The sequence below is a fragment of the Sander vitreus genome, chromosome 6, assembly GCF_031162955.1.
Source record: "Sander vitreus isolate 19-12246 chromosome 6, sanVit1, whole genome shotgun sequence".
Lineage (NCBI taxonomy): Eukaryota > Metazoa > Chordata > Actinopteri > Perciformes > Percidae > Sander > Sander vitreus.
In genome coordinates, this window is record NC_135860.1 from 7,565,294 (window position 1) to 7,575,886 (window position 10,593).

Sequence of the window (10,593 nt, forward strand, 5' to 3'; positions counted from 1 at the left end):
AGTTGCTTATTCAACTGGGCCTACAATAACGTGTAGGGCGGCAATAAGCCTTTTCATAAATTTTTTATGGTGCATAAGACTAAGCTATTAAAATAATTATTGACATATTCATACAATTTATATAAGATTGCACCATACCAGCAACCTGTAAGTTCATGATCTTCACGGTCAGCTGTTTACGTTTTAGCATATGTATATTTAAAATTTGTACCTTACTATTAACCAGTAATATTTATGACACTTACAGTGTCCACCTGTTTACATTGCTGGCACTGCGTACATTTGGTTTTTGCACCTTTCTGATCATCTTTACGGTTTATATTTTGTTTATTTGCACTCTATATAGTTGCACTCTTTCCCCCTTTGTACTGCAATTGCTGCACAACAATTTCCTTCGTGATAAATCAAGTTTTATCTTGTCTTAATATAAACTGAGAGAATGGCATTCTTTCTGTAAAAGCTAACTGAATTAAGCAACTAATCAAAAAGCAAATTGTTTTTTTTAATGCCAAAAATATACAAACTCAGCTAGGTTACAAACCTGCAAGGTGTACTACATTGGAGAATCATTCAACATTATTTGACATTAAAATGTAAGCTGGAAGAACAGATTTTCTGTAGAAGACAATGATAATCAAATGACAGATTATACTGCAGTTATGACCAGTCACCACCACCATAAGCAACCATACCACAGATTATAATTTTCATATTCGTATCAGACATTAACAGTTCACATAGACTACCATTAATTGCAAATAATTTAAACAAAAGTGGCAAATTAGGTAATTGCATTGAATACATTAATGGATGTCATGTGCACAATTAGCAGAATATAAAAATAGATATCTGGTGAATTACAGCAGTCTTGTCTAACAAACTGTCCAGGCTGTATCCTACACTATAAGATTGATTTGGAATAATGAAAAAGACCTGAGTAGCATTGGCACACCAGAAAGAGAGGCAATCCATTCAGCATTATTTAAGACTTATACTGTATATCATTCACTCAAAGAGAAACTTTAAGGACATCAGTCTTTGGTCTGGAATGTTTTCCCCAACTGACCTTCAGAGATTACAAAAAGGCTTATGCACATACACTTTCTTCTGGATGATCAGCTCCAGGTGGGATCATACTGGGTCCATCCTGGAGGAGGGGCCAAGTAGATTCTCTTTCCTCTTGAGATGAAACTGACAACTCCTCTGTATCCTGTCCTTGGGACTCCAGACTTCAAGTCATCCATCACTCCCAGGTTTTTGGCCAGCACTTTGAAACTGTCCTTACTTGAGTATTGAAGGCGGAAGGGCCCAGTTCCTTTTAGCTGCCCCTGCTTAACATCTTCATATGTAACCATGGGAGCACTGTAAACTTCCTTCTCAAAATGTTCTCTGTACGTCTCCTCCTTTAAGTAACTCAGGTCTAACTTGGTGAAAGGCACAAATTCGGTATTCAGTTTAATGTATCGCAGGTACTTGTCATAAAACTGACCCAGACTCACTCCTTTCCGGCCAAAAGTTAAACTTCGTGAGATCTCTGGACGTATACAGGCACGGTTGCGGCGCTGCTCTGGTTGACGCATCCAGTCATCCCAGAATGAAGCGGGCCACTTGGGCTCCAGCTCCTCCCACACCTCCCTAAGGAGCATCCACCCCAGACCTGGAAAGAAGTCTGTTCTGTAGAGCAGGTTAGCCTTTCCTGGATCCACGTAGCCATCCCTGCCATTGTCATTCCAGGCCGACACGCACCACAGACTGGGGTCGGATTTCAGGAGTGGCAGCAACGCTTGAAAGTACTCAAAGAAGTCTGGCGCCACCTAGGGTAGGAGATGAATAATGTAATTTTAGTTTAACATAACACCTGTCATCAAGTGAAATCAACCGTTTTAAGGATAAAATAACAGCTGTGAAAATATCCATCATACGCATTGTTTTATATTGATATATAAAACAATGAACATTTAAATGTAACCATGGGCTTTTGAATCTCATTAAAGACTTAAAAAAGCATGAAATGGACCAATTTCATGCCACTTATTGATGATGTTTACCTCAAGGTCATCCTCTACAATCACAACGGAGGAATGAGAAAGGATCTTGAACACTTGGTTAAGAGCCCAGCGGTAATGCCTGGAGATTTTGTAGTAACCCTGAAACTTCTTATGTTCTGGTCGCACAGCGATATCTGACAAGTCCGGCTGTTTCAGATGCACTACTTGATTTCCATAAGAACGGATCACCTCAGCAGTTTCGGCGTTTCCACAGTCCTGACTCACTATGATTGGGAAAAGCTCTGCTGAAGGACGGAGCTCCAGGAGTTTGTCCAAGCAGCGCCTCACGGTGACCCTGTTACAGGCGATTACCAGCACGGGAATGACAGGCTGACGTGGGACGACAACCTTCGGTCCGTTTCCGTTTGACGGCTCCCACAGTGACTGCTGATTCTTGATCTGCATCAGGATTTCTTTCTGCATTTCAAGCTCTGCCTCAAACGTGTCTGCCATTCGGAGCACATCTCCCATCATATCATTAGTGGGCCTTTCAGCCACTTCTCCGTGCTCTCCGCCCGGCTGGCTGGGTGATGGCCTGCCCCACAGCAGAAGCACCAGTATGGCATTCCAGGTGATAAACAGGAACGTACCACAAAGAATGAGAGAGCCTCGCTTGCGAAACATGGCCCAGAAACTAAAAGGGAGGACAGTGGGTTCAGGAGGACAGGGTCTGAATTGAAAGATGTGTCCTTGTTACAGACGATAGGTATGGGATATGGAAAAGGCACCCTGTGTATCATCACAAGCACATAATCAGAGATCTGGAGTCACACTTTGTTGGCTCACTGGGAAGTTACTAAAGTTATAGGGACACAATACAGTGTCAAGATCGACGGAATATGATGAAGGACAGGACTCATTTTGGAGTAAAGTTGTGATTCTGACAGATCCTCAACTTTCAATATCCTCTTTAATCTGAAATAATAAGAACAGAATCAGAATAGGATTAATTGCCAAAGTACGTTTACACTTGCATGGAATTTGCAGTGTTTGGTGCATACAATACACATAGAAAATGGAACAAACAACAATATAATAATAGAGCAAAGTACTGCAACAGTTAAGGACATACATTTCCAATAGAAGGGAACACAATGTACTTTCAGAAAATAAAGTTTGCAATAAAACTGACAACAAAATGGAAGCAACTGGTGTGTAACAACATTGTTTAAAAAATGCAACCAAGGAATCAGCTTATGCTAATGTCTATTTCGAAGGAAGTTGCTTCATGTGAACTGGAGTGATGATTCACCCTATCTCTGATCGATTGTATTTTATCACCTGTGGCTGCCTCGCTAAATATAAGCCATTTAGACAAGAAACACAAACCATAAACACAGACTTTCTACCTCGCTGTCTTCCATAGTGCTCAGCAGACAGGTTATACCAGACACACTGTAAACACTGTAGCTTGAGGAGGAGCGTGTTGAAATTAGCCCTTACCTTTTGAGCGTGTCTGTTTTTTGTGGCCATTTCTTCGATGACAAGCAGCAAAGTTAAACAACAGGAGCCGAGAGGACGGTTTGGAGCCGATGTGAAACTGTTCTCTTGTTAGTTTCCCCGCTATAAAAGCAACTTAACACCCCTTTAGTTTACCTTGTTTCTCACAAGACTGGAAGAGGAGGAAAAGTAACACGACGACTTCCTGGGTAGCGAGCAGTCACGGGAAGTCCCGCCCTAACTGTCACCTTGAGAAATTACGCAACACTTTGACGTCCGAGCGGCTCTCAGTGGAGCTAATTAAGAAACAGCAGCCTTTGATGTCCTTGTAAACATTTATTGTCTGCTTTCACACACTGTGGCGTCGAAATATGTTAATGAAGAGATCCTATCTTATGTAACAACATACATTTTCTGCTTGAGCTGCAGAGAAGTCATTGGCAAAGTGTTTGGTTTAGTGGAGAAATGTGGTTTTCATTATCTACACTGATGACAATCTCCCAAACAGCATATAACAGCGTTTTTTCTTCCTACTTCTTTTTTATCTGTAGGGTGTTTCCAGCGGTGTAAAGTAACCTAACTGATATAGGCCTACATTTACTCATGTACTGCAGACCTACTTATGTACAATTTTCAGGTAGGTTACTACTTGTAGCCTACTTAATTTGAGTATATCCATTTTATGATACTTTATACTTCTACTCTACTACATTTCGGGGAAATATTGTACTTTATCCTCCATTACACTTAGGCCTATTTAATATCAGTTACTACTTTGCAGATTCAGATAATGAATACAGAATTAACTAGGCTAATGAATTATGATATATTATTATTATTATTATTAAGCCACCCTACATGTATAAAAGTAATTAGCCCCACCAATAAAGTGATGGACACAGAATGCATAATTATAATCCAGTAATTGATTGGTGTCAATATGCATGCCTTTTACTTGTAAAAGAGTATTTTTAAACTGTGGTATTGCTACTTCAATTTGAGTAAAATTTCTGACTCGATCTACTTCTTTCACCAGGTTATTTCAGCAGCAGTGGGGGACTGTAACCAAGTGGCCTATAAAGGAAAAATACTATTTTGGGGGGAAAACTATTTGCTCTGTCCAAATGTGAGAAATCATGCCTACCAGCACTGTAAACTCACTCATTAACATATTATTATAGGTTTACGTGCCAAACTATTTCTTGGCTAGTGGCACTTGCCAGGCAACCAGCAGAGTTACTTGTCCCAACTAGTTGGGCCTTAAATGGGGAATTGTAATTTTTGCCATCAGTTTTTGTAGCCCACATAACCTATTATGTAAAGAAATTAAATAAAACGTGTTAATTAATGAGCTTTAGAGGTGCTGGTAGGTGGATCTTCGGACAGAGCCAGATGAGCTATAGCTGTTTGCCCTTGTTTCCAGTCTTTATGCTAAGCTAAGCTAATGACTGACCATGGTATAGCATCATATGTAGTGGTGGAAGAAGCACTCAGATATTTTAAGTAAAAGTAGTAATAACGCTGTGTGGAAATAAAAGGCATTGCTATACTGCTATTTTTACTAAAGTAAAAGATCTGATATACTTCTTCTGACAGGACTTTCATACTTTACAGGACATTGTTAAAACAGCTGGAAAGTATAAAAGATGGCTACATTTATGCAGGTGCTCTTTGACATTTGTAGGGATCTATATTTTTTATCCAAAATATATTTCAGAGTGAAAAATCAAGCAAACATCTTCAAAACACAAGAGGAAAGAATAAGTACAAATCTTTCAATTATTCCTCCACATTTAGTTTGTACTTAAACTTGATTTGAATATTTCCATTTTCTAAGAGTAAAAGGCCTACTTTTAGTTTTACTCCATTCCATGTTTGCAAAATAAGTTTTTGTTTAGCTACAGGGTAACCTCAAAAATAAAATGCACTGCCATTATTTTACCTCTCCACTAGGAGGCCTAATGTACTAAACAATGCATGTGACTGATGTTTCTCAGGTATTTCTTGTCACAGAATGTCTTACTTTTCCTTAAAGCAAAAAAACAAACTGCTCTAAAAACAACCAGTTGTTATATCACTGGGTTAAAGTCCAAATGTGCTTTGTGCATTTTGAAAGCCAAGTAAAAGTCAATAAATAAGGTTAGATCACAGTGTGTATTTTTGGTGCTGAGGCCTTGGACTCTCAGTCAGGTCTGTCCTCTGGGATCATTTGTCCAGAGCCGGAGTTGTCCTTGGAGGAGGTGATGCCAGGGGGACTGTGGATTTGTCCATTGGCCTGAAAGAGGACGTATACAATGATATAGTAACTAATACAGTAGCATTAATGATTTGTTCTTATTTAAAAAGTATTACATAAAGTCTCCGCGCTCACCTGCAGGGCATTGCTTTTTATGTTTTGATGCTGTAGCGCATCATCAGGGCTGCTGCTGGACCTCCACAACACCACCAGCTTCAAAAACATAAATTCTGACACCAGAGCAGTCAAAGACACGCAGCTACTCTTCAGGGTTGACCAGCCAGTTAACACGAAAGACGGTATTTGTCTTGCATTCTCCATCACACATGGAGACGTTATGAGCACGTTCAAAACTGGGAATTCACTCATTTCCTGACCAAATAGTATTTTACAGATGTGTGTAGCATAATATGTTTTGCAATTCATCTTTCGAATTATTTGAGAGCACTTGTCTAATCCAGGCAGGTTAGAAGTCAGTCTGCTTGCCTGCTGACGCACCAGCGCGTTTTGGACACCAGATGAGTGCGCGTCCCCTGCGGATTGCGAAAGTTTTGGGTGAGACAATGTATTCATTTCATTGGAATCTTTTTCTCTCCACATTTTGCCAACCACCCAGGGTAATTTATATACTCTTCCCACCAGTACACGGTCTCCTTGGAGAGAAGGCTCCCACGCTGACGCCTGGTTTGACCGGGTGCGCTCAGCTGGCGAGCCGCAGGTCAGACCGAGGCTGTACGCCGAGGTGGCAGGCCGCTTCGTCGGCGGATTCCTGGTCCAGATATTTCCCCGACACCGGAGAACAGCAGACAGGGCAGAGGTGGAGGGTGTGGAAGCCATGGTGGTCGATAATATCCACAACAAGCAGTTTCTTGTCAGGACTTTATCTTTTTAGATTCCTAATGTTTAACCTCTATCCAAGCAGTCACATAACGTATGAAGGTTTATTTGCGTAAGGAGTGGATTAGAGGAGGGGGGTCTTCTGCTCTGGTGCACCCGACCATATTTGCCTCGATAGTCCGGGAGGGGGGCTCAGGTGGGTGTGGTTTTTGGGGGAATACCCAAGTCAAGTACAACAAGTAGGCTACCTCAAAACAAAGTAGGTGTACTCGAGTAAGTGTAGGAACATTCCAGCTTATAAAATATGATGCACCTGAACCTGGGGAATTATTGGAATTATTGGGTCTTTGTAAATTATAGAGTGTGGTCTAGACCTACTCTATCTTTAAAGTGTCTTGAGATAACTCTTGTTATGAATTGATACTATAAATAAAATTGAATTGAAATTGAATTGAATCCAGGACTTTTACTTGTAGGCCTACCACAGTATTTTATACTGCATTTCAGAGGGAAATGTGAGGGAAATACTGTATTATGAGAATTATTACAATTAAACCAGTGGTTTCAACACAAAGCAGTGTCTGGTTGGGGCCTTTGGCTCACCATGATTCAGATGTCCACGAGTTGTTAGCAGTTCCAACTCAGATGGCTTAATTTAAATAATTGTTATTAGATACAATACTAATGCAACACACACTATATTGTGGTATTGGTACGTTTACTTAAGTAAAGGATCTAAATTGTTGCTGATCATATGCTTTTTATGTCAAGTCTTAATTTCCAAAGCAACTGTCAGATAAACGTTGTGGGAAAAAGTACAAGTAAAGTGGCGTAAAATGGAAACACTCAAGTAAAGTGCAAGTACCTGAATATTGTGGCCTACTATACTTACATTCCCCCACTTTCTTTGGGGCAGGCATGCAAGTGTAATATGTGTATAGTCTTTGTCGGTTTTACAGACTGTTTACCAATTATTGGAATATATAAGCACATTACTTTACCATACATCACAATGCAACCTTTATCCTGCTATTTATAACTTGCTTTTAAGTTTAAAAGTGTCACCCAGGTGTAGCCAATAAGCTAAAGGACTGCAGGAAAAAAACATTTGACTGAACTAATTTTTGCTTGTCATTCCTGCAGTTTGTTGTTGACTGATTTGTGTGTCACGGCCCACACCAAAGAGTTGGATGGCATATTACGTACAAAACTCATCTCAATGTCAAAACTGTAAACAGCTGACATCACTGAGTAAATCAGAAACAATGACATGAAGATAGACACTCATGCCTTCAAACAGGTTTGTCAGCCTAAGCAACCGAGAGGAGCAGCTGAGAATACATTAAGAATTCAAACCACACTGTTAACTAGTCTGTTTACACCACCAGAGTGTCTGAAGAAGACATGTAAATAATCTGTTTTTACTTGGGACGTGGGAAGTGTCACGAAAATGGACAGAAAATCCCCACTATGTACACACAGAGAAGAAGAACAAAAAAATGTGTATAGGAATAAAGTTGTTACCATATGTTTTGAGCTTTAAGTCTCAAAAATAAGGTGAGGAATAAAATCCCTTCTTCTAAGTGGAAAAAGAAAATACTTATCGTATATAGCCTATAAATAAATCATCCATGGCTATTTATGAGTTGTTCTATGAACAAAAGTTGTAGGAGCTAGAAACCTTAAACTGGTTATGGAAATCAGCCTGATGCAATTAAACAATACTCAAGTCTTTACATTACAATGTTTAGTGCAATTCAACATTTACAGCTTATCAGTTTAAAAAATATATATATAGTAGGCTATATTTGGCTTTCACAGTAATTACAAACATACAAAAAACGTGCAGGTTTGCCCTGTTCTCCATGTTGTCAAGTTGAGTTGAGTCGGTGTGTCCTTCGTTTAAAAAAAAATGTCGGTGCCCTTGTTTTCCTTCATTCCTTCACTTCACTGAACTGGCCTGAATGTGTTCCAGTGATTAAGTTTTCCTTCACCAATAGAACAAAAGCAAGCAAAATGATCACTGAGAATCAGAAGAAGTCATATTCTCTTTCTCCCCTTAAGTCTCATCTCCACAGCCTGTCCCGTGACCCCTTTAGGGTGTAGTTTCTGGTCTGCCTGTATTTGCGGTACCATGTGACCCTGCAGGCCTTGGTCCAATCACATTCGGTATGATCACAAAGGCCAGAATCCCCACCAGCATGAGTGCCACAGTGATGGTGATGATCGATGCCACCACGGCGTAGTAGCACCGGTCCGAGCGGAACAACCTGCGCATGCGACCTCTGACCCTGTTTGGGGGCCTGCCTACATTCACCACAGTGGTCGGGGCTATTCCCTGCTCCATGACATTCAAGTGGAGGTCACCACCTGCTGTCACCTGGCCATCGTGGCTCTTTTTAGGCAGGCTGAGGATGTTAGACTTGATCAGGCTTCTGGGAGGAGGGTTCTTCAGGAGCAGTTTGCCCTTGCCACGCTTGAAGCGGATGGACAGTGCCCTCTGCATGTCTGGTGGGAGTTTGCTTATGATGTTCTCATTGTTGCCCAGGCGAGGCAGGTCCTGGCCGTGGGGGAGCTCGGTCAGCTCACGGCATACGGGGCAGCACAGGGTCTTGATCTCAGGAGAGGTCACGTTGATGCGAGCAAGGCACTCCAGGCAGAAGGTGTGCCCGCACACCAGCAGCTTTGGGGTCTTGAAGATGTTATCGTATGTGCAGAAACACACAGCGCACTCAGTGTCCTGCACATCATCTTCAGGGGGTTTCACCTTCCTCCAGGCCTCCTCACTCCTCCCCCGCTGCCTCCCCTCTCCCTGGTGCCTGCTGTCACGTTCTCTCCTCCTGCCTCTTTCCCCCCTCTCCGAGTCGGTACTCCTCGATCTCCTCACTTTAGCAGGCCTAACCTTCTTCCACGTGTCCTCCTTGCTGTTCCTCTCTGTCTGGGTGAGTTTGGGTTTGACGTTGGGGGCCTGCCTGGCTCCATGGCTGTGTCTCTCCTCGTCATCGCTCATGTTGGAGGGATGATGTTAGAGGTAGAGTGCCGGCTGGAATCTAATTCTGTTTCCCAACTGGAGCTGTGGAAGATTAAAGCTGAGATAAGTTTACTGGCTCACAGAAATCGGCAGAACAGGAAACAGACTGCATTTACCTAAACAGTCACCATTGCTGTTTCATGATGATGAAGCATTAATGTCTAATATTTTGCAATCAATCTCTATTGCATTGAAATGCTACCTGTTGATTTTTTTTTCTCTTTCATTTATTCAACATACATGTGGGGCTTTTGCCCTGATGATGAGTTGTTGTATTTGTTTAAAAGGCTTTCCTGCACAGAAACCATCAGCAAACATGAGAACTGCAACTTTGGAAGTGTTTTAAATAGATTTAAGTAAATGGGGATCTTTATGATCCTGCGGCCTTAGTGGGTTGAAATCTGTAAAATAAAACTAAACAAATGGTGAGACTGGTCTGTGACGTGGCTTTATTGTTTTGAAATGTCATAGCAAACATTCCCTCATGCCTGTTCATCTTACAAAGTCAGTCATTAACTCAGAGCTTTTACCCTGAAGGAGGCACACAATTGACATTTTAGCAGCTGATGTCCTTCAAATTGTAGAAAAGCATTTTCACATTTGCAACAAGTTTAGGTTTACTGACAAGTGTACAATTTTCTGTTCATTAAGGATTTAGAAGCTTTTAAACTAATTAAGATTGCCGGTTAAGAGCAGCAGAGAAAAACGCTCCTATGACAAAGAACAAGAAATTAAATAACTTGACATTATTTGTATGCACACAGACGCACTGACCTGCTGCGGTAGATTGAATGTCGGGTAACGTTGTCAGAGATTATCTCACAAGTGAAATAATCGTTTTGTGTCAGTATAGTAAAAATAAGCGTCACCAAACATAACAATTTAACTCTGGTCTCTCTGCAATCCCTGTTCTCCTCTTCTGTGTGTAGCTTTCCTGTCATTTCTTGTTTTCTAACCAAGAATCTAATCTGTACCACATCATTTCCTCCTGTGAACCCTCC

At 41.1% G+C, this 10,593-nt stretch overlaps 2 protein-coding genes across 2 annotated transcripts; both read right to left on the reverse strand.

Moving 5' to 3' along the window:
- Positions 1-481: 481 nt before the first annotated feature.
- Positions 482-3,714, reverse strand: mgat1a (alpha-1,3-mannosyl-glycoprotein 2-beta-N-acetylglucosaminyltransferase a). Its single transcript, XM_078252291.1, has 3 exons — positions 3,492-3,714; positions 2,049-2,963; positions 482-1,814 (listed from the first exon to the last, which is right to left on the reverse strand). Exons 2-3 carry the CDS (start codon positions 2,670-2,672, stop codon positions 1,116-1,118), a joined length of 1,323 nt encoding a protein of 440 aa, XP_078108417.1. The 5' UTR covers positions 2,673-2,963; positions 3,492-3,714; the 3' UTR covers positions 482-1,115.
- A 4,579-nt stretch (positions 3,715-8,293) lies between these two features.
- Positions 8,294-10,557, reverse strand: rnf183 (ring finger protein 183). Its single transcript, XM_078252293.1, has 2 exons — positions 10,367-10,557; positions 8,294-9,634 (listed from the first exon to the last, which is right to left on the reverse strand). Exon 2 carries the CDS (start codon positions 9,569-9,571, stop codon positions 8,657-8,659), a length of 915 nt encoding a protein of 304 aa, XP_078108419.1. The 5' UTR covers positions 9,572-9,634; positions 10,367-10,557; the 3' UTR covers positions 8,294-8,656.
- Positions 10,558-10,593: the final 36 nt, after the last annotated feature.

Excerpts from the sequence above, each read along its gene's own strand:
- mgat1a (XM_078252291.1), bottom strand. The coding sequence starts at position 2,672 with ATGTTTCGCAAGCGAGGCTCTCTCATTCTTTGTGGTACGTTCCTGTTT. Across the intron at positions 1,815-2,048 it reads TTGTAGAGGATGACCTTGAG|GTGGCGCCAGACTTCTTTGA; the intron begins GTAAACATCATC and ends CTCCTACCCTAG.
- rnf183 (XM_078252293.1), bottom strand. The coding sequence starts at position 9,571 with ATGAGCGATGACGAGGAGAGACACAGCCATGGAGCCAGGCAGGCCCCC.